Consider the following 24,307-nt stretch of genomic DNA (forward strand, 5'->3'; position numbering starts at 1 on the left):
AGCCTTTCCACATGATGTCTCTGTGTCACCAGTCCTAGGACCGACCCCACTGTCCCCGAAAAATGTATTTGTCTCCTCTGGCATTTACTTCTGCTGATTCCCCTGTCCGGCACAGGAGGTACCTCTCCTAGCCCCCAAACGCCATCATCAGGGGTCAGCAAACTGTTGTCTACAGCCAAATGTGGCCCACCACCTGTTTTTGCACAACTCTAGCGAAGAGTAAGATTTCTACATTTTTAAATGGTTGAACGAAAATCTAAAGAAGAATACTGGTTCACAACACATAAAAATTAGATGAAATTGAAATTTCAATGTCTATAAAGAGAGCTTTGTTGGAACATATGCTCATCTGTTTACATATTGTCTATGCTGCTTCCCCCCCATGAAGGCTTTTTACAAAAGTGCAGCAGGGACCAATGGCCCTCAAAGCCTAAAATATTTACTCTCTGGCTCTTTACAGGAGAAGTTTGCTGACCTCTGGCCTATCCAGAGCTTACTGATCATTCGAGGTTCAGCTTGTTATTAAGCCTTACCTAATCACACCAGCCCAGATCACACCACACCAGATTGTCTCATCATTTCTCCCCTCTGTGAATTTTTAGTCCATTTTTTCTGTCTGAAAAAAAGTTTTGATTCATTATTTCTTATCTTTGAATGATTAGTTAGTAAAAGAGAAGATATTTGTGAAATATATCTAGAAGTATTTTGAAAACAGTTATATAAATCGGGGACCAATGTAATCTCTTCTAGATTAATTGCTCATTCTCGTGCTGCTATGCATTTTGTTGCTACTGTGTTCACTGTTGAACAGTTGTTTGTAGAATTAATGAAGGGGTAGATGAAAAGCAAATTGCAAACGTTGAGCAATTGGGCTTTATTGTTTCCCAATTCAGAATCCTCTGAGTCTTAATATGATCTAAGTTCCAGTCTCTAGCCCATATCTGGAGACTATATCATTAGGCCCATGGTAGTACAGTAGCCACTAATTAAATCTTAAACTTCTCTCACTGTCCTCAGCTGGGTAAAGGCCAGCATTATCAGTCCGTGGGAGTTCTTTCTCTCCGTGGGAAAACTGTTGGCCGTTTCTCTCATTGGGCAAGATTACTGGATATGTCTTCCGTGTAGTAAAAATTACTGGCTGCATCTCAATCACTGAGCCTTTTCTCTCCAGGGGCAAAACTGTTGCCTGCATATCTCTGAAGGTAAATTGCCATCTGCCTCCCTCTGTAGGAAAATTGCCAGTTGTGTCCCCATTATGGGGAAATTGTCAACCATGTCTCCAAACGGAAAAGCGTGCCAGCTGCGCTTCTCCATAGAAGAAATGTCAGCAGAAGTGAGCAGTTTAAAACCCCAGGCGTGATTCTGAGTCTGTTCCTTTTTCATCATGAACAAACCCTCACATGCCCCTGTCTGGTTTCCTTTGCTCTCTCTCTCATCTGCCTGAGTCATCAAAGCCAGGGTGTGGTGACATTGTTCAGCACCAAATGAGAACCACGTGTAAGAAGGAAGGTGCGTTTCAAGTGACAGTCCAGAGATTAGCTAGCGTGTGTCTGTGTTACAGACCAGTTAGAAGACCTAGAAGTTGATTTAACAACTGGTCGCTCTTAAGATCTGGCCCAAATGGAAAAACACATCAGGCTTTGGGACTCATTTCACACCAAGCTTGCTTAAGTAGCACCCACTTCTGCATTGCTGCTGCCTTCTCTATTATTCCGGGTACAGGCATCATGCTAAGTGCTTGACATGAAAGACCTCATCTGTCCCACAACCACCCTAGAAGGTGGGGACTCCTCTTATCTCCATTTGACAGAGAAGGAAAATGAAGCTTGGAAGGAGTCTAGCCACTTGTCCAAGACTTCATAGCTTATAAGCATCAGAGCTGGCTTTCAACCCCGGCCTGCTGAGCTTCGAACCACTTGTACTCTTAGCCACCACACCATATGGGATGGAGTGTGAGGAGGCCTTCAGGATCAGCTGTGGTGGCCTTGGATCCCCCTCCTGACCCTTCAACACGAGCCTGAGTTCCTGTGCAGTGTCCAGTGTGAGGTCCGGAGAAAGGAGCCACATGCAGGAACAGCCTTTACTGGGGTTTCCCCACATTCTCTCTTCTCTCTTCTCCTGTGCCCGGAGTCCACCACCAGCACACTGCATGCTTTCTTTCTGCTTTTGCCTCAGTGGTAATGAATGTAGTTTTAGCCTTAGATTTCTCTCAAGTCCGCAGTTTTCTTCTTAACTCTTCCTCTCTCTTATATGTGATTTCAACTCTTTCCCAGGATTCTGGTACCTTCAGCTAGCCAGTCACCTGAGGTCTCTCAGGCGAATAGCCCTGTGCCAGGCACCATGAAGGATGACATCAAACATAAGATACTTTCAGTTCCATGGAGACGTATTCATATCTGTAGGTGTTATAACACAAAACGCTGTCCACCTAGGACACCTAACATAGCCTATAGGATTTGAAAGGAAGTATCAGTTGCTTTTGACTATACCATTGTAACCCAAAGTGTATGCTGAGGACTCTGTACTAGAGAAACACTGGGCTGCCAGTGATTTGCCAAAAAAATGAAACAGAATAGTAGGGAGGGAGGTGGTGCGATCCAATAAGATTTGAAAGCAGAATTAAGGCAGTGGTTCTCAATCAGGGACAGTCATGCTCCACTGGGGACATTTGGCAATATCTGGAGCCATTTTTGGTTGTCCCAGCTCGGGATTGGAGATTTACTGGGCAGAGGCCAGGGATGTGGCTAGACACCCTACAGTCCCCCAACAACAAAGAATTATCCGGCCCCAAATTCAATAGTGCAAAAGTTGAGAAACCTGGATTCCTAGGCTAAAGAATGGTAATTTTTTTTTTACCTGCAGGACTTCTTGGCACCTTTGATAGGCTAATTGCATTGTCAACCCCTAAAACTGAGTAGGAGTTTCCCAAGTTCATCTGACCTCGAAATGTGGAATTTCTGACATATTCCTGAGAGTTCTGCTGACATCGCTTTGGGAAGCCTGGCCTAGAGTAAAGGGCATTAGTAGAGAGAAATGGAAAGACCAGACTAGTAGAATTCAGAGATCTTATCGTCTCAGAGCTAGGAGGGACCTGGTAGGCAATCCTACCTCCCTTTCAGTTAGCGGCTGTCAACAGGCACAAGAGTTGATGGCTCCCAGTCATTCAAATGAGAGGCAGTAAGACAGAGGTAAGAGCATAGGCTGGAAGCAGACCGAGTTCAAATCCTGGCTCTGCCTCCTGCTAGCTGTAGAACTCTGTGCCTGAGTTGACTAAGTAGACTGATTTGTGTAAAAGGGAAATAATAATACCTATGAATATTGAATGAGTTAATACATGCAAAGCACACAGCATAAGTGCTCCACAGAAAGTAGGTATTAAGAGGTGGCTAATTTGTGTCCAGGCTGGATTCCAACTCAGCATCTCTGACTCCCAGCCTGATGTTCTTTCCAGTATCCCTTGATGGGCACAGGAAGAGGTAAGGAGGAGCAGAGGCACAGAAGTAGAGATGCACCAGTATATCTAGGACATGAAGGAGCCCACTTTGATTTGATTGTTTCAACGAGAAATGATATTGATAAAGCAAGGAAAGCCCTGGTGGGGGAGATAGTGTAACAGGCAGACAGATGGTGAGTTGAAAGCCCATCTCTCCTCCTCACAAGCTGCGTGATCGTGGGCAAGTTATTCAACCTCTCCTGATCTGTCTCATCTGTAAATGTGGACAGTGAGAGTACCTTCCTCATAAGTCTGAGCGTTAAATGGGATAATGTATGCAAAGCATGAGGCCTAAGAAATGGTAGCAAATGCCATTATTGTTGGTGTTACTGTTATTATTGGGTTCTCCGAGACACAAGCTCCCTGTTGGCAAATCTGACACATCCCCAGTGACTAGGTCTGGGCTATTAGGATTCTCATCAAGACTGCTTCCTCACAAAGGGAGCAAAGCTTGTCTTATCTCCACCATGGCTCTCTTCCTTTCTTCTCTTGACGTCTTTATTTTCTAAAAGCCAGTTGGAAATCCTGCAGGTCAGCAGGATTTCTAATGCCAAGCCAACGGCCTCCAGGAGAAGTTCCAGTTTTGATTTGTCCCAAGATCTATCACTCAAGCACTAGACACCTTTGTACCACACGTTCAGTAGAGTACATGGAACACACAGGAAGGGTCCATTTGCGTTCCACTCACTGCTTCCCCAGCACCTTTATTCCCCTCTGATAATGCAGTAAAACCTCACTTATTCACATCCATAACTAACCTTGTATAATTGTTTAACATTTATCTCTTCCTCTAGCCTGTGAGTCCCATGAGGGTAAGACTGGATCTGTCTTACTCCTTGTGTCCTTGGCTTGTAGTACAGGGCCTGGCATGTGTCCATCCAACAAATGCTTTTTATTTGTGTGTTCTAGGTCATGTACTAAGTGTTGTGCATGTGTGTGCCTGCGTATAAAAGACACTTAAATAGCTGATAAAGGATTGCTCAGCCTGACTTAGTGAAAACCTCGTATTACAGATGACTTCCCATGGAGTATAGTTTCTCCTACTTTTCAAAGACTTAAAGAAACAAATCTGAAGTGAATAAAGCATTGCTTAGATAGGTTCCTTTCAGGACCTGTTTAATTGATAGGTATTATTTTCATTTAAAAATTAAAATGGTTTGTCAATATTCACTCATTTAACATATATTTACTGAGCACCTCCTATTTTCCAGGGAATACAGCAAAACAAAACCCCCTGCCCTCATAGAGCTTGCATTCTATTAGGGGAGACAAATAAAATATATTAAATTGCAATGCACATTAACTGGGGGAGAGGGACAGTGGGAGGAAAAGGTGCCTCATCGCTGACAGGCCACAGGGATTAGGATCCAGGGGTGAGCAATGGCCTGAGAGTCTGGGCTTTTTGTGGTGAGGGTTTTGACAGGTCATACAAAGTCCTAGGGTCCCCAGTCTATACTTGCCACTGATGGCGTAAGGCTTGAACTCATGAATCCTAGGTGTAGAAGCCATGCTCCTAAGTGTTTGAAATGGATTCACTCTCTTAAGGACTTTGGCTGTATAAAAGGATAGAGTAGAACTAATCATCATGCAGAACCCTTCCACTAACTTTCATCTAATTAATGCATAATAAAAAAAAATGAGTGTGATAACCAGAAAAAAAAGAGTCTTCCAGTTTCCACTCTTTTTTTTCTTTTCTTCCTCTTCTCCCCAAAGCCCCCCAGTACATAGTTGTAGGTCTTTCTGGTTGTGTTCTGTGGGACGCTGCCTAAACTTGGCCTGATGAGTGGTCCTAGGTCTGCGTCCAGGATCCAAACCAGTGAAACCCTGGACCAGTGAAGCAGAGCGCATGAACTTAACCACTTGGCCACAGGGCTAGCCCCAAAAGAGCCTTCCAGTTTTATAATTCCATGATTCTAAATCGATTCTACCCTGATATCTTCTTACAGCTCCTAAAATAAGGTCTTATACATAGTACAAGACAGAATTGCATTATGGTTAAGAACAAAGACTTTGAAGTCAGACAGTCCTGATTCATAGCACAGCTCCCACTCTGCGTAGCTGTGTTGTCCTTGGACAGGTTACAAAACCTCTCTGTGCCTTAGTTTTCCACATCTATAAACTAAGGAATCATCATTCCTACTTCAAGGATCATTGTAAGGATCATGAGATAAAACCCGTAAATCACAGGGCCTGGAACACAATAAGCTTCCCATAAACAAACAGTAATTGTTCACACTATTACACGTTGCTGCTGAATGAATGAAAAGAATTCATGGAGTTGATATTAAGACTTGGATATGCATAGAATGAACTACAAAGTGCTGTGCTGGTTGGTATGTTATACTTATCCTGTATACATATCCTGTGTATCCTATGTAAATAATTAGTGGTGGGTTGGTTAAAGAATTGTTTTCTTTCATTTCACCTCCATCGTCTAGGGCTTTCATTTTGAGGCCTTGCAATGTTGCCATGCTGGGCCCCCTGTATGCCAAGTATTTACAGAACAGATTCCCAGGTATAACCTTGTAAATGTCCTTTATGACATTTCAATATCCCACAGGTTCTGTGGTCCTCAGTCCCAAATTCTCAAGAGTCTTCATGAGTGAAATATGATTGGCCAATACAGAAGCAGTGCACGCTAATGATGATAAAAATAGCGACTGACATTTATTGAGGACCTACCATGTACCAAGCAATATGCATCCCCGTTCTGCAGCTTGGAAAACTGAATCTCAGAGTAGTAAATAGAATGTGAATAGCTGGTAAATGACAGAGGCAGGAATTAACTGATCCAGAGCAGAGATTGCTGAGCCCTTCCCGCTACGGCCTCAAGCTGTCTTTACAGGTGCATCAGGTGGAGGTGACCAAGTCTCAGAGTTCCACTCCTCTCTCTGTTGAGGTGTTTGCATGGGGTGTGTCTGGAGTTCCTAAGCCCCTGGTCCTAATGAGATTACCTGAAATAGAAACTAATATGAAAATCTGCTTCTCAGCAATGAGGATACCAATCAGAGTCCAGGGGTCTTCATTAATTGCTTGATTGAAGTCCAAGAGATAAGCACATGGATTGAGACTTTGGGTCAGAGACTGTAATAAGCTCATGTTTTTCCATTTCAATGGATTTTTTAATTCTCAAGTTCAATTCTGATTGATTGGGTTTTTTTGTTCTCTTTAATATTAGTATTTTGCTTTGGCTCATGGTTTAATTCAGCAAGGTTTGAAAGACAACTCATTATAATCTTAGGTTTCCTACGTAGAATTTGAGACTGACTATGTGAGTGCATTGAGCAGGCAGGAAGAGGAAGCCTTGGGGGATGAGTTCACTCAGTAACCTGTAGGCTGTTTGGTTCAGCCAAAATGGTGATACAAACACTTATTAAGTGGAACTATACTTAATTGCCATTCTTGTAGGTCAAAAATAATTATCAGTAAGTATATATAGCTTGACATCACATGTGCTAAGCCCCTAGAGAGCAAAGAATCATTAATTTATCTGGCTTTGGTTCCAATCAATCATCAAATATTTATTGAATGGTTGTGTGCAAGACTCTCAGTACAAACATAAGAAGAACCATAGTCCTGCCCTCAGGAACCCACATCCTAATTGAGATAAGACAAACCCATGGAATGTTAAATAATAATGTGAAAAATGATTGTTTCACTGTTAAAGTACCTAAGCAAATACTAAATAAATGGGCCAGACCAACTATGATGGTGCTTCAAAGAAAAAAAAAATCATTTGGGGCTAAAATAACACATAAAACATGAGAGCTATGAATCAAGCAGAATTTGAAACAATGAAGGAGAAATGATCAGGCAGAGCACAGAAATGTGCAATGTCAAGATATACTCTATACATTCAACGTGAACCAGAGAAGTGCAAAAGCAAGGTAGAAAGACAAGGCAGCTTACAATGGGCTTCCATATCAAACTGAGGAGCCACGACTTTATTCCTGTGAGTGGAAATCAGCTGAAGCTACTGAGAGAACTAATAAGGGCCTGGACATTAGAGGAAATGCACAAAATCCACAAACAACATTGTAGCCACAGTTTACTGATGAGACTGAGGCACAGGAAAGGTAAGTAACTTGCCCAAGATGACACAATTAGTAATTGGCAGTGTGACCTTAGACCCAAGGCAACAAAGCCCACTATTAAACACCGTGATCCAAGAGATATGAAAACATACATCCACACAAAACTTGTACATGAATATTCATAACAGCATTATTCACAATAGTCAAAACGTAGGAACAACCCAAATGTCTATCAACTGATGAACAGAATAATATGCATGGTATATCCATGCAATGGGGAATATTATTCAACCATAAAAAGGAATGAAGTACGGATAGATGCTACAACATGGATGAACTTGAAACCATTACACTAAGGGAAAGAAACTAGTCACAAAAAAATGCAAGTTGTATGATTCCACTTATGGGAAATTTCCAGAATAGGTAATTCCATAGAACCAGAAAATAGATTAGTGGTTGCCTAGGGCTGCAGGAGTAGAGAATGGGGAGTAACTGCTAATGGGTATGGAGTTTTTTAGGGGAGTTGATGAAATGTTCTAAATTTAGATTGTGGTGATGGTCGCACAATGACATGATTACACTAAACCATAAGTTAGCAAATGTTATAGTCTGTGAATTATATCTGAAAAAAGCTGTAAGGAAAATTTTTAAGCATGTAAGATGACTCGGGTTTTGGTATGTGCCATAACACCCAGAGACCAGGGGCAATGTGAAATGGAGTTATATATCCATATATATAAGTACTATAAATACATAGTAGACCTGGAGCTTGGAAAAATGGTCAGTGCCAGATCTATGGATGGGACATTTCCCATGCCAGTCCTACCAAGAGAAAGAAAATAAAGAAACCAGGGTCAGCTTTTCCTGCTGCCAGGAAGCTGACAGTTCTCTATCAGCAACTTACATTCTGCAGATTCCAGCCCTAGTCCCAGTTCAGCTGTTGGCTTTCTTGCCAGCCCAAACATGTTAGAGTCAGTTGATAAAGATGTTCTAAATTCTTCTTGTTTTGCCTCTGTTCTGCAGTTTTTGAAGAGCCGGAAGATCCCAGCAACAGGTCATTTTTCTCTGAAATTATCTCTTCGATTTCGGATGTGAAATTCAGCCACAGCGGGAGGTATATCATGACCAGAGACTATCTGACAGTTAAAGTGTGGGATCTCAACATGGAAAACCGCCCCATCGAGACTTACCAGGTATAGACCACCACCCATCCATAGGTATATTGAGCATTTCCTTTGCAGACTTCCTCTGCCTGCAAAGTCTTACAACGCAGAAGGAAAAAAAACAGCACATCGTGATAATAAAATGGTACAGCCTGTAAGTGCCATAGGCTTTAAGGCAGGGGTGCATATGGAGGGGCTAGAGTTCAGTCTAACTTAGCACTTACTGTGGGATGGACACTACAGATACAGAGATGAAGAAGACAGACAGGGGCCTGCTCTCGTGGAGCTGACTGTCCAGTGGAAAAGCCAGATGATGGACAGGGAATTGAATGTGCAGTGATGGAAGAGATGATACTGAGTGCCACAGGAACCCATACAGGGAGGGCCAGCCCAGTGAGAAAGGCTGTCCTGAAGAAGTGACCCTTCGGCTGAGTCTTGACTGCCACAGGCTAGCCAGAAAAATTGTATTCTTAGAAGAACAGTATGTTCGAAGGCCTGGTGTCAAGAGAAATGTGGTGTGTTTGGAAAATAGTTCTTTACACCTTGAATATGGAACACAGGGGCAGAAAGAAGAGCGTGGGGTCATAGGCCCTGGTGGAGTCGATTAGGTTATTCTGTCTTAATCTCAGTACAATAGGGAGCCATTGAAAGGTTTTGCACAGGAAATGACATTATGAATTTTTTGTTTTTACTGTGTGTTTGACATTGCAGTTTGCCAAGGAGATTAAAGGAATTTAGACAGGAGGAGACACTGGCAATTTTGCCTGACACAGTGGCATGCAGAGAGGGAGGGAGAGGCAGGATGGAGACTCTGTGAGGCTCGCTTGCTGATTGAAGGTGAAGGGAAAAGGAACCAAGAAGACTGTGAGGAGGTGTCTGACTTAAGCATTGGCTAGATGCTTGGTAGATTAGCTGACGAAGGGAACAAAGGAGAGGGCGGTGTTTAGAATGACTTTTTTGAAAGAAGAAGACCAGACTTTGAGGTAGAAAAGATTTGAAGAAGCTAATTCCAGGCAAGAGTACAGTTGAAGCAAGGATCAAGAGGCAGGGATAAACTGGTCTTATTTTAAGATTTCTTAGGTTAGATAAAAAGAAGGGGGAAATTCTAGCCAAAGGAATTTGATTTACATATTTTTTCTGGAAACATAATTCACATAGCATAATATTCACCCTTTCCAGGTGTACATTAGTATATTCACAAAGTTGTGGAACTATCACCACTATCCAATTCCAGAACATTTTCATCATTGACTAACATTTTAAAGTGAACATCCTGATTGTGCTGGTGAGGAGAGACTAGGAGGGGGCACGTGAGGAGACAGAGAGAATAGTTAGGAAGTTATTGCAACATTCTGGCAAGGGGTGATGGTAGCTTAGATAAGGGTATTAGCAATGGATATATTTCCAAGGTAAAACCAACAGGATTTGATGACAAATTTGATGTGAGAAGTAAGAGGAAAGAGGCACCAAGGATCACTCCAAAGTTTATTAGAAAAATGGGATTGCCATTTTATGTAGATGAGGAAATTGAGAGTTCGGTTTTGGACTTGTGGAGCCAATTAAACATCCAGAAATGGCAAGTAGACAGCTCAGTGTGAGTCTGGAAATATCCTAGAGAAAAGAAGAGGTCAGGAACCGTGCCCTGGGACCCCAGTGTTTACAGGTTGGGAAGAGAAATGGATTTGACAAGAGATTGGAGAAAAGTACCAGTGAGGTAGGAGGAAAACTGAAAGGAGTGTCCTGGAAGCCAACTGAAGATGCTGTCTCAAGGAAGAGGAAGTCACCAACTGCCAAATGCTGAGCCAAGTAAGAAAGGACTGGATCACCATTTGATTCAGTAATGTGGAGATTATCAGCAACCTTCGTGAAAGAGGTGTAGGTGAAGTGGTACGAATGAATGTCTGATCGGAGTGGGTTCAAGAGAGACTGTGAATAGAGGATGTGAACATAATGAGTATGGAGAACTGTTTCAAGAAATTTTGTTCTGTAGGGGAGCAGAGAAATGGGGTGGTAGCTAGAATGGGATACAGGCTTAAAGAAGTTATCACATGTAGAGAGGGAAAAAATTGAAGCAGCAAACTCCTTGAGGGAAGCAAGAGGGAACAGAGTCCATTGCAGAATTGGCCTTTGATGGGAAGATGGACAATTCATCCATCAGAGGAAGGACAGAAGAGTACATAGCAACAAGCGCAATGGGTTCATAAATTTTGTGATGGAACCATGTAGATGGTTTCTTCTTATTGCTTCTATTTTCTGAGTAAAATAAGAAGCGAGGTCATTGGCTGAGTGAGAAGGAAAAGTGTACTCATCTAAGAGAGTGAACTGACTAGGGAGTTGTTGTAGGGTTGCTCAGGGATACTCTTGAGGCTTATATTATTGATTTAAAGTGTGACTAATCTATATGGTTGTTTCTTCCCAGCCACATTCATCTGCTTGGTGCGGGTAAGAAAGGGCAGAAAGTTAGATTTAACTAGTGATGGGGTTGTTTGGCTAAATGAGTACACTGGAAGGAGAGAGAAAGGCAAGTTTGTTGAAGGTATACACTGAGGGAGTGACTGTAATGATGGACCACTGAATGTAAGGGAAATAAGGAGGAAAATAATGGGCAGGGGAAAGCAGTCAGAAAAATGGATTTGAAGAATTGATAGAATCAGGATACTAGAGGGAGTGAAGTAAAAATGATAGGAGGTAGCAATAGAGGAATATTTGTTAAACAGGTACAGTTATAGGAATGACAAGGCTCCTAATATGACCAAGGAAGCAAAGGACAAAAGTCACTGAAAATGATGAGGCTAAGTAACAGAGATCGCGGTGCTAGAATCGCTTCAAGGAATGAGGCAAAGTGACTGAGAACTGTTGATGGCTGTAAGAAGGATGGGTAGCAGGAAGGTTAGTTTGATGGCATGACTTCAGAGGAGCTGAAGACTTTAGACTGAAACAAGGAGCCCACCCAGCCTTGGCACATGAGAGCAAAAATCCAGCCACCACTTGAGTGGCCTCAAGAGAAGTAGTATCTTCAGGGGAGAGCCATATTTCACTCAGAGGAAGAAGAAGGAAAGGCCAGAGAGGAGGTTGAAAAGACCGAGGACTTTGATGACTGACTGTGAGTCCCAGAGGGTGCCGTAAAAAGGTTTGGGGACCAGAATTCACGACCACACATGTAACTGATATAGTTTGGTTACCCCTGTGGTTCAAATAGCATGCCCTGTATATAGAGAATCTTGTTCCCCAAATCCTATTCAGACTTCAGGGACCAGCTCCACATCACCTGCCCCCGAGCTCGCTCTCCCAGCCCTTCATCTTCAGCCCAGGGCTGTGTTCTCTTCCAGCTGCACAGACAAACCACCTAGAGTTACAACCCTTAATACAAAAGAGAGACAATGGGAACCAGAGCCCGAGGGTGGGTGGTATTGACAAAGGGGTGGCCTTCTGGAGAGCCTTGATCAGAGAAAAGTAGATTTAGGCGAGAGGGATTAGTACTTTGATTTTAGGGAAAGGCTTTTAGAAGAAAGCTAGTTTTAGAACACAGCTAACTAGCTATGACATGGAATAATCAGCATTTTAAGATCAAGGTTCTCAAACCACGTTCACGTTCAGCTAGTGGTAGACTGGGAAGTCTCCTTTGTAGAACACTACAAAATAGAAATGAAATATTATAAAATTTTATTTTAACTTATTTTAACATTAAATGACATATTTCAAAGCAATTTAGCTAAATTTATATACTATAGCAAAAATGGTAAATAAACTCTGAGTGTCTAGAACACTGTTGAAAAAGATTGAGGCTGGTCCAATGGGAAAGAATTCCATAATCCATTATTACTGCCTTCCTGGGCAGGGAAACAGGTAACACTCCTACTGTGTATTTTCATACATGCATCAACCCATCTCAAGCATGTTTCCATGAATAACAAGCTGTAGACAAGTACGACGAGCTATTTTCAAGTTTTCCTATAGAACAGGGGTTGGCAAACTCCAGCCATCTGTTTTTGTAAAAGGAGTTTTATTGAAACACAGCCACACCTGATCGTTTACATATTATCCCTGGCTGCTTTCATGGCCATGTGACAGAGACCATATGGCCCGCAAAGCCTAGAATTCCTACTATCTGACTCTTTACAGGAAAGTTTGTCAACCCCCTAAATATAATAGCATTTACTCTTGCTCAGCCTCATGAGCAGTCCATTAACCATACAACAGCAGGCTTCTGCAAGTTCATAATTTGAGACCACTGCATTGGGAGGCTCCATTTGGTTCAACAGGCTCAAGAAGGCCATACACAAGATAATAGGAACACAGAAAAGAAATAATATTTGGAGCATGAAGAGAGAAGCATCACATAGGAGGAGCTTTAAATTCTCTCTTGCGTGGCTCTTTCGATGTTTCTCACCTATGTATCTTACCTTATTCCCTCCTCTGATGGAAAAAGATCTACCTCATTTGCCTGAGGTTTTTTTTTTAACAACAGAACATAAAGACAACATACCATCATAGCAGATGTTCTTTTCCTTCAGATGCCCTCAATTGGAGGCAGGCAGGACCGTCCCAGAGCTTAGATGCTGGGGAGGAGAAAATAATGGTTCAGACTAGATTTTCGCTTGAATCTCTCCTGACTTTCGTCTTTCAAGAATTATTTGTAGAGTTCTTGGCAATGTGTTTCCTGCTAATCGGCCCATGCTGCCAGAGCACACACTTTTTGATATTTATTACTCACCTGTGGCGTTTTTCTAAGACAGAATGCCAAAGGTGAATGGTCAGGGGTCAGGAAAGGTTCATAAAGAAGAAGACAGACTGAGCCAGGCCTTCAAAGACACACTACTGCCCTATTTATAAACCTTACTGCTCTGCCCCCTCTCTACCTGTCAAAATCCTAATTATTTTCAAGATAATATTTGGTACTTCCCCTACCAAAAAAAAAATAGAGTGAAAATAAAACCTTTTTATTTATAGTGAAATAAAATAATATTCTATCCCTTGCTTACAATTTTACAATTCCTTGACCATTGTAGGACTCTGAGAAGTCCTACAGGCATCATAGAAACCTGCTTAACCAAGTGTTCTGAAAACTTGTTCCCCCTACCTCAGAACACTCACATCTGTGCCTTGTGTTAAAAATGCTCCATACCAGATAAGGGGAAGGATTAGGGAGGGCGAGATAAGGCTGAAAATAAGGATCTATTACGCTCATCTTTTCCTCCAAAAAGTAGGAGAGCTGGAGTACTGGAATAACAAATTCGGCTTCCATTGCCCACTGGATTAATTCCCAACTTGGCATCCTTGCCCTTCAGAAGCCCCAGCCCTCTTGCCCCTTTATTACACAGAGCCCAGAAGCAAGTCAATAGTAAAGTCAACAAAAGGTAGGAAAAAAACCAGGGGTAGGCAAAAGTATGACCCAGAGGCCAATCCTCTCTGCCACCCATTTTTGTAAATAAAGTTTTATTGGAACACAACCCCCCCACATTTGTTTATTTATTACCGAGGGCTACTTTTGCATTATAATGGCAGAATTGAGTGGTTGTAATGGAGAGCATATGGCCTACAAAGCACAAATATTTACTTTCTGGCCCTTTATAGAAAAACTCTGCCAACCCCTGGTCAAGACCAAGAATCAATCCTCTTTTTTCCCTTGGACTCTTCTTTGTTCCTTTGCTCAGATTCTTAACAAACAGAAATGGCCTTCTAGATCAGACTTGAGCCCCTTCTCATATGCCAAAAGGTGGCAAGAGAGGAAGGGAAAGACAATGAATTAATTTATAGCAGAGATACCAAGCACAGGACACAAGCCTCACCCTTGCATCCCCGTTCCCCATCTAGCAACACCGACAGCCCTGCCGCAGGTAGATTCCTTTATCATGATAGCGCCGAAGCACGTACCCTGACGAGGCCCAGAACTGTTTGGGAACAAGAGAGTAAAGGTGGAGGAAATTAATTTGCAGAGTTAGAAAAATACTTACACTGTCCAAATAACTCAGAGAGCTTTTAAATACCCAAAACATCTAATGGAACATGGGATGAATCTGACCTTATTCCTTTGCCCAGTACTAAGCACACAGCTGAGCCTCTGAACTCAGCATCCAGCAGGACTCTGGGGTCAAGGGAGGAGAAGGAGTCTAGGCTGCAGGAAAAGGGAGATTGAAGCATCACTCTTAATTTAAACAAAGTTAAAACAATGTTTTTTATAACATCCCTCTGCCTTCACCCAATTTTGTCTCCCTCTTGACCTTGCTTCGATTCATTATCATAGCTCCTATGTAGGACTGAGACCCAACGTAAGATGAGACTAACGTGGCAGAGCAAGTGGGAGGCAGAGTGCTAGAGTAGTCAAGAGTGCATCCTCCAGAACCCAAATACTGGGGTTCAGTTCCCATCCTGTCATTTTCTTTCCTGTGTGATCTTGGACAAATGATGCCATACCCCTGTACTTCATGCTCCAAGTGAAGTGAAGAGAATCACAGTACCTATATCATAACATGTTTTAGAGATGAAATGAGATTTTATGGCTAAGGGTCCTGGCCAATAACAACAAGCTAGCATATTGTGTATGCCTTTTATTATTACCCTTCCCTACTAGCAGGTTCAGAAGGGATCTCCCTCAGAGAAAAACTGAACCCAGGTCACTACCTTCTAAGCCTTGTTCATCTGCTTTTTTGGCATCTACACCTCAATTGCTAAATGTAGCTGTAGAAAATTACTCAACCATGCTGACCAGTCTCATTTAAAATTCACATCCAACAATTTCAAGTGGCCCTCAGTGCCTTCCAGCAATCCATCACAGTTTCCCAACCATTTCCCTCCCCTTCCTCACTTTCAGCTGGTAAAGTGGCTTCTTATTTCACCAAACACTAGAAACAGTCAGGAGAGAATTGCCACATACTCCAGGACAGCGCCTTTCACATCAGAGTCTATGACAGCTCCACTTTGTTATCGGACCCAAATTATGGTACCCAAAAATGAACATGGCAACTCCGTCCTTCTACTTGCTCAAGAGAAAGATCCAGAAGCCATCTTTGACTCCTGTTCTTCTCTTCACACTTCACACATAATCCATCCACAAATCACATCAGTTCTCCCTCCAAACATGTTGAGAATCTGATCACTTCCCAGCACCGCTATTGCCCTGGTCCCACCCACCGTCCGTCATCCCATGATAACTGGTCTCCCTGCCTTCGTCCTCACACTCCTACATTATCACAGCACAGCAGGCTCAGCGACCCTCTCTGGGGTGTCTCTTCACCTTATTCAGCATAAAGGGCCCATGTGAACTGGTCATCTGCCCCCACCTTTGGATGAAAGCTCAGCAAGGGTATTCTATTCGCTGCTCAATCCCAAGCACATAGCAGTCATTCAATAAATATTTGTTGAATAAAAGACTGAATGCATGGTGTCCTCTAATTCCTGTTAGCAAATCAGCTTAGAAAATGGGAATCCACCACTTAGCAGGCACCGCTCTAGCCACCGTCTACCTGAGGAAGCTTGATTAATCCACACTAGCCACGTAAGCAGCTCACCAACCCACGCTAATGTCCCTCAGCTGGAAAAGCCCAAGCCATCTGATTCCAGGCACATTTTACACTGAGAGAATTAACAGCTCACACCAAAAGAGGAAGTAGTCACAGAAATAATCATTTTTAAAGATAATAACTGACCCTCTTGATGTGTTTCCCCCCTAGGTTCATGACTACCTCCGCAGCAAGTTGTGCTCCCTCTACGAAAATGACTGCATTTTTGATAAATTTGAGTGTGTGTGGAATGGGTCAGACAGGTAAGAAAGGCTGTGTGGCTGGGGATCCTTCTGAAGGCAGGCTGTCTCCTTGCAGAGGCCCTGGGCGTTTATCCTGAGAGGGTACAGCCACAGGGAGGTCAAAATCCGGCCCCGAGGCCTAGCAGGGAGGCCGTGTGTGGGTCACTGGCTTCCCCTTGAGGTCAGGCCTGGAAAGAAGGGGAAGATGTAGTGAGACCCTTGAAACTTCTTTCGGGCCTGGTGTAGGTGACCATTCAACATCAACGAGAAAATCCTATCTTCTACGTACAAGACACCCCCGAAGCTAGGTTACCATGCCTAAAACGAAAATCACTAATAATCCCTGACAAATTCCAGCGTGAATAGTTCAGATTACTGTGAAGTGCACTTTCTAAATTGAAAATTATCCCTTGAAGCTGCTGGTATAGACCTGACCAAAGGCTCTGGTGGTTCATTAGCTGAATTCTCCTTGGTCTCATTTATCATATTCTCTCAAAGTGATTTATTACTGTTTGAAGCCCTTTGATTTCAGCAATACTTCATATTACTTCCCAATAGTTCATTTTTAGTTTGACACATACAGATGATTCTCTGACTTCCAGGAGAACTATGTATAGGCTATCAGGGAGGCTGTTCCGTGATGAAGGCGGCACCAGCAACAGTGCTTGGGGGCATGGAAATCCTGTCTTGGCAAAGCGCTCAGATTCCAGCTTTCAGTGAACACGAGCTCTCTCTCTCTGACCCTTGTTTGGATTTTTCTGCCAATGAACCAAAATGACCCCTCCGCTTAGGGCCCTGGAAGGAATCATGATGTGGCCGAGGACCTAAGTCACGCCATCCAGTTGGTATAGGGCAGAGAGAAGAAAGAGCAAGGCACCTGTGATGTATGAACAAAAGCTCCCAAGGGGGAGAGAAGCTAACCCCAGCCCTATTATTTTATTATCTATTTTTATTTAAATACATATATAATTTATTGTTTATTACTTAATAGATATTATTATTTATGTATTTGTTGTTGTTATTGCTCCAATTTCCCCTCTATCTTAGCCTAGATTCAAAAACAACATTTATTAAGCACCTACTATGTACCAGGCACCTTCACACATGTCATGTTATTTAATCCTGACCATAGTTTGACAAGGTTGATTTCATCATCCCCGTTTTACAGTTGAAGAAACTGAGGCTCAGCAAGATAAAGTAACCTGCCCAAGCTTGTGAACTAGTAAGTAGTAAAGACAAGAGTAAGAAGTTTTGAGTTTGAATCCTGAGATCAACATTCTTTCCACAACATCACAACTGGAAAATTTTATTTTTGGTTCAGATAAGGTTGAGATTTTTTTTCCTAAAAAAGACTTTTCACTTGCTGGTTTAAAAACAAGTTGGGTGACGGTGGGGGAAGCGAATGTCAGTGCGTGAGAGGCAGCGAGGCCAAGTGGCTGAATGCTTCTGCCCTGCAGTCGGGCAGATGTGGGTTGGAGGCCCAGCTTTGCCGCTTCCTAGCAGTGTGACACTGTGCAAGTTACTCACTGCTCCTCCAGTATAAATCCCTTATATGGGGATAAGGGAAGTGAAATGAGATCGCGGGGGCAAGCACTCAGCACCCGCCTGACAAGGTAATAACAGCTCACTCTGCTACAGAGACAAACACGTTTCACAGCATCAGTTCCCGGGCCAGAATAACAAAATCTAACCCTTGATTAATTTGCCTGGCACAGCTACGAAGTACCCAAACTCTTATCCCTTGCTGTAGCCCCATCTTGTCAGTTTCCTGCACCTCTCTACATACCCAAGTCACATGAAAACAGATGAGACGCTGCACTCTCCCGTCCTAACCAGCCAAGCAGAGCTTCATCCAGAATCAAAGCCTCTCCAGCCTCTCCAGGGGACAGCCACATGAGGAGCACTATCTCCCCCTCAACCTGTCACCACGTCCAACCTGTCACCGTTAAACATTCAGTCCCTTGCTTCTGGAAGGCTTTTGGCATTCACTGCTCTTCTTGATCAATTGTAGATACGCCTGAGAGCGGATAACTCTTGTAAAAATGTAGAAACCATCTGTCAGTCCACTACAAAATCTTATTTCCCCATCCCAAATCCTTTTAAAATTCGAATTTGTTTACTCTCTTCCTGAGTGAGTCCGTGATGACATCCATTTTCCAGGTAGGTTCTCTGAAAAGTCTGAATTTAGAGCTAGTTCTTAGAAGAGGCAGGACACGCATGGGTCAGTGCGCGGTACTATCAGCATTTCTGCCACCGCGCTGATGCAAGAAAGCCTTGGCAGTCAGGCAGCCCGGAAACCCCACTAGGGCAGCCGTGCTTTCAATGTGCACAGTGACTTATTGTTTTCAAAGTGTTTCTCCTTTCATAACCTCACTCCAGCCTCACAATCCTGATGTGAGGTGGGTAGAGCTGGGATCATTAAAACCACTGGACTCATTTACTAAACCAAAGGACCGAAAGGAACCTATCAAACAGAAGTAAGTAACAAGGAGGGTTATTATGGTCCTTCGTTTCTAAACCCAGCCAAAGAGCTTGTTTCTCTTAGTGATTCCCAAGGAACTCAACAGTCACCCTATAGAGCCTGTTTGGTTTTTGGTTTGTTTCTAATAAAATGTTTGGTGCCATAAGCTGGCCACAGCGTGGTGTCATTTGCTCTAGAAAGACACAACAGGGATGTGGCACTGCCTTTCTCTACAGCACTCAGTCACTTCCTCTCTCCTCTCTGCTTTGCAGTGTCATCATGACAGGCTCCTACAACAACTTCTTCAGGATGTTTGACCGAAACACCAAGCGAGATGTTACCCTTGAGGCCTCGAGGGAAAACAGCAAACCCCGGGCCATCCTAAAACCGCGAAAAGTATGCGTGGGGGGCAAGCGGAGAAAAGACGAGATCAGTGTCGACAGTCTGGACTTTAGCAAAAAGATCTTACATACAGCTTGGCATCCTTCAGAAAATATTATAGCAGTGGCGGCTACAAATAACCTATATATATTCCAGGACAAGGTTAACTAGGAGGACAAGTTATTACTTAACAATCTCACATACTGAATACTAGTCAAACACGTTTTTAAATGTTTCTTTGGGTCTTCATTTGATGCATTGACTTTAATTTCCCTATGCAGAAAACAATTGGAATAGAATTAAAAGGAGTCCAACTTCCCCAGATCCCCCATTCTAAGAGACTTTTGTCAAACCCAATAGGTTCTGGGACACTTCTGTTTAGAATTGAGAGCTGCCAGCTAACAGTAATTCTTCCATAGTTGACTTGAATTTCTGATGATGCTTTTATTGCCCAGTTTTCTCTGGTGGGTCCCGTGTTTTGTTTCTAGGTGTCTGCTGAGATAAAATGAGGTTGTCTGTAGTATTTAAAGAGAAAAGAGATAAGTAAGTTTTTTTTTTTAATTAAGCGATTCCATTTGATTGGAAAAAAATCAAAAAATAAACACCGTTTACTCTTAGAGAAATTCTCCTTGTTTTGTGAAAAATCAGAACTGTTCAGCATCTCCCACCCCTACAACACTTCTTTTTTCCCATTTTCCATTTTCTTTTTAATGATTTCACTTGAGCCAGAGATTTATTTCACGAGGCTGCGGAGAGGATGCAGAATGAGAAGGGAAGGCACACATCGACCCCGCTGTACTCCTTTTTTGTAAGCTCCATAGAAACAGCCTGAGAATTTGGCTAGGAAACGCCGTGAACGCTTCAGGGGATATAAAGGGAACAGTTTCCACACAGTGCCTCTCAGAGTGAGCTGGCAAGGCCGTGGGGGGCCAGATTCCATCGCCTGCTTTGTTACTCCTGCTTTTTGTAATTTTAAATGGCTCCGTAAAATCCTCTCCTTACATGTTCATTGGCTTTTTCTCTTCAACCTTTCCAGCTTATTTATTCCATTGACTTCTAAAGGGCGAGTCCTGGTTGTTTATTCTCTGGCCTTCTAAACGAAGCAGTAAGTTGGAGGCAGTGGCACCTCCTCGGCTCCCTGAGAAAGGCTGGTCTGTTCTTTTTTGGGTGTGTCTCCTAAGCAGCCCCCTCCCCTCCTCCTGGGTCTGGTAACCAAAAGTTACAGTCCATCAATCTCCACTGTAGCTAGAACAAAAATGGCCAATAAAACTGCTGATTTCAAAGTCTCATCAGGAGCTTCTAATGCACCCCCAAGCTCACCATCTGGAAAAACAGACCAAAATTCCTCCAAAAATGGCATATGGGGGAATCAAGAAGCTTTGACGTTGGAGTAAAGTCTGATTGAACCTGGGGAGGCTGGTTCATCATTCCCCCTAGTTGAGGATTCAGGTTTATAACTTCCAGAAGTTTCTATGTGGTACATCTCTAGGAAGGAGACTAAATGAATTCAAAGGACATAAATTTGAGAAGGAGGGAGGTACCCAGAAATTGGGGTCTGGGCTCAGTGTCTGCTCCTGTCATGATGACTCATTTCCCCTAACTTCCACTTAGTGAATGGGAAATGGCTTGAGAGTTTTTATTTTAAAGAGAAATTTTCTTTCAGTTTGTGTATTTATTAGAAGTCCCAACTTTCAAGTGTAATTTGTTTTGGAAAAGAAAAAAGTCATGAAAGAACCATATTTTGGTTCTAAGCTACTATCTATTTAATAACAGCTTTCTGACAAGGAAATAACTACTTAAGGGAGCACAATTTTGTAAGATGCAATTTCGGAATGAATAGGTACATCTCGAAATTGCGGGAGCATACGAAGACATGACTTTCTCCTGGTGTTTCTCATCGTCCCTTTAGTGAAAGCCAGCTTCAGGCATCACCCATAACGTGGCCCAGGCAGAAACTCTTGGGGCAGGATTCCTGGCCCGACTGGGGCAATGATCTCGGAGTAGACCTGAGACAGTGTCAGAAATAGCCCCAACTCATAGAGAATTGTGATATGAGCATAGATAGAAAGACGAGTGGGTTACTGTCCCAAGTTTACTCTCAACTCCCTTATGGCCTTTTCTCTGCTTCTCTGAGACTCTGCTCCTCGTCTGTACCAGCTGGGGTTTGGGAGGGATCACTGTTCTCAAATTTAAGCATCAACCCACCTCTGTACTATTACTCATTTAACATTTATTTAAGTCACCTTTTTTAAAAGCAAGACTTAGCCTCCCCCGAAGAATATTCATGAAATGTCAGTTTTAATGTTATTTTTTTTCTAACATTAAAATAATCACATAACCATTAATATAACCGACATGTACCCGTGCACCACCTACCCCCGTTTTATGAGCCACCAAGCGCAGGCTTATCAAACTTCAGGACACTGAGTAACTGATACCACAGAACATTTAAACCTTCGGAGGCAGCAGAGTCTTGACGAACAATGGTTCTTCACAAACTGGTGTCAAAGTGCTCCCCAGAACACACACAGGAGCAATTTTGGTCATAGTTTTAAGGGGTTCACAGGCCCTGCGGTCCGTCTGTAGACTCCACATAAAAGCCCCTACACTAGTCTGAGACCATCAGCACATAGATGTGCAGGCTGAGATGCAGAGACTGGGAGGAATTTGCCAAAACCTCCTAGCCGAGAGCAGAAGGCAGCCATCCCTTCCTTCACCCCGAACAAAGGATGCAACCACCCAAGACTGCTAGAGGAACAGGAGGGGAAGGCCCTGGAGATCAGGCCTCAGGCAGCAATAATCACCACCACGTTGCACCAGTGACCCGCTCTGTGCCAGGAGCTCAACTGGCTATTTTATGGTTGTGATCTCCTTCCACCCAGTGCTGGTGATTTCCTTGACTGGTGGCACCTAGAGGTCAGTCCTTTTTTCAGCAGATACTAAGAGCTACTTGGAAGCTAACTTGCCACCTTTTCAACAGTTTGTTGCATTCTAAGAGCCCTGTACCACTTCATACCGTGAGGGCTGCTGCTTGGTACAAGCCATCTGGGTACACTGGAGGATGTCAGTTGACTTAGGGAAAATGGGAGCCATAGCTTCCTGAGCTTTTATTAAAATCATCTTAATGCAACAGTTAGTTCCTTAAAAACAAGCGATTCGAAAGTTGAACTTTAGTGGACATCCATGCTTTTTTGTCTGGAGGAGGAAGATGGACGAAAAAACGAGAGACACAGCCAGCAAGAAGTAGCAGGATAGACAGAGGTGAACGAGCAGTAGGAACCCATCTGCTTTTTAACTCTGTAAAGTCTGGCTCCTGCCTTTCCTTTTCTATTGGAAAAAAAAAAAATGCATCTTTAAACCTCTTGCTGGTCTTGTAATTAACTCAACCATATCAGCATATATTAGGCAACCAGCATGTGTAAGGCAGAACAACTGTCAGGTGGAAAAAGATGAAGCTGAAATTCTTTTAGCTCAGTGACCCAATGAGATAAGTCAGCTGGCTCCGATGTGTTTCTTTTGAACACTCCAGAACCCATTATAATAAAGTTAAACCCTCAAACACTCAATCGCTGACAAGCTGGGAGACCATGATCTCCCTTCCTTCAAACCTGCAAAGCGACTGCCTAAAGCTTCCCTCTTATCTTCCCACCCCCCCAAACCCCCTGTTCTTTCTTAATCCTTCCACTGACTGCCTGCAGGGCTCAAGAATGCCCCCTAGGCCTAGCAACAAGACTTTGGGGTGACACTAGAATGCACAGCCTGAACAAGGGAACCCAACCTAATTTGTGCTCTTCCATTATGGGCATGTGTAGACAAGGGTGGTGTGTTTTAAACAACACCCCCAAAGACACAGCAATCCCCCAGGTCACCACTGGGTAACATTCACACTGCAGCCTGGTTGATTGCGCATCTGTCATGCCTTAACCCGCCTCTTCCCCCTGTACTCCTAAGTCAAGTTTCAGGAGCTGCTTTCCATGGGAGTGACTTGCCTCCTCACTGAAAAGAACAAGGAACTAGGAGATAGGAAATATGGATCTTGCTCCTGACTCTGCTGCTAAGGATCTAAGGACTTTAGGCAAGTCACTCAGTGCCTCAGTCTTGTTGCCCATAAAATAGTCAGAAAGCTATCTGGCCTAGCTCACAGAATTATTGTAAGGGGCACAAAAAATTCATTTACTTTTAACTGCTTTCTAAGTTTAAAGCACCATAAAAATAATAACAGTAACAACACCCCCTGAGGACATACTGGGGATTTCCATGATTCATCTCATTGTCTCCTTCCCTTAACTCCATGAGATTGATGCCATTATTATTCCCACTTTGAAAATGAGGAAATAGTGTAGACTCAATTTGTCAACCTAGCCAAGGGTACATAGACAGCAAGAGATGGAATCAGGACTCCAGCTCAGGGTATCTGATCTAAAGCCAGAGCTCCTAAAATGCTGTTTCTGATACTACACAATAGTAGCTAACATTTATTGAGCACTCATGATGGGCCAGGCTTTGTCCTACAAATTTCACATGTATTAATTCGTTTACCCCCAAAACTGTAGATACAGATACTATTATTGTCCCCATTTCACAGATAGGGAAACTGAGATTATATAACCTAAGTTTACATAGTTCACAAGCGACGGAGCCAGACATCTTGGTCAATATTCTTATCCTCTATCCCCATCTCACATTATATATATATAGATGGAAGTTAGTGATTAGAAACAAGTGCCAGCAATGACCCATAAGTTCATCAACATTACACATTTATTGTGGTATGTGTCAGGCAGGCCCCAGGCAAGGGGCTGGAGTTACTGAGATGTCTAAGCCACTGGTGCCCACCCTCCAGGAGGATGACATCCATGTAGGAGCAATATGTACATTGTAAACATATTTACAATACAGTGAGATATGTACAAAGTGCAGAAATAGCTTGTTGTTGATGCCATACCATGGATTCTGACTCCTAGTCTGTCCTATGTACAGCAGAGTGGAACCCTGCCTGATCTTTTTGCACCATCCTCTCACCTTCAGGCTCTC

The 24,307-nt window shown here is 43.0% G+C and overlaps 1 protein-coding gene across 16 annotated transcripts in view; it reads left to right on the forward strand.

Moving 5' to 3' along the window:
- The window catches only part of PPP2R2B (protein phosphatase 2 regulatory subunit Bbeta), a 436,815-nt gene extending 416,925 nt beyond the window's left edge, over window positions 1-19,890 (forward strand). For all 16 annotated transcript variants that reach the window (XM_023617485.2, XM_023617484.2, XM_070233097.1 and 13 more), the window contains 3 exons: window positions 8,551-8,720; window positions 16,361-16,452; window positions 19,165-19,890. In XM_023617485.2, coding sequence (XP_023473253.1) covers window positions 8,551-8,720; window positions 16,361-16,452; window positions 19,165-19,444 — 542 coding nt within the window. In that variant the 3' untranslated portion in view covers window positions 19,445-19,890. The remainder of the gene's footprint in view (window positions 1-8,550; window positions 8,721-16,360; window positions 16,453-19,164) is intronic.
- The last annotated feature ends 4,417 nt before the right edge of the window (window positions 19,891-24,307 follow it).

The sequence above is a fragment of the Equus caballus genome, chromosome 14 (genome assembly GCF_041296265.1).
Source record: "Equus caballus isolate H_3958 breed thoroughbred chromosome 14, TB-T2T, whole genome shotgun sequence".
Taxonomy (NCBI): Eukaryota; Metazoa; Chordata; class Mammalia; order Perissodactyla; family Equidae; genus Equus; species Equus caballus.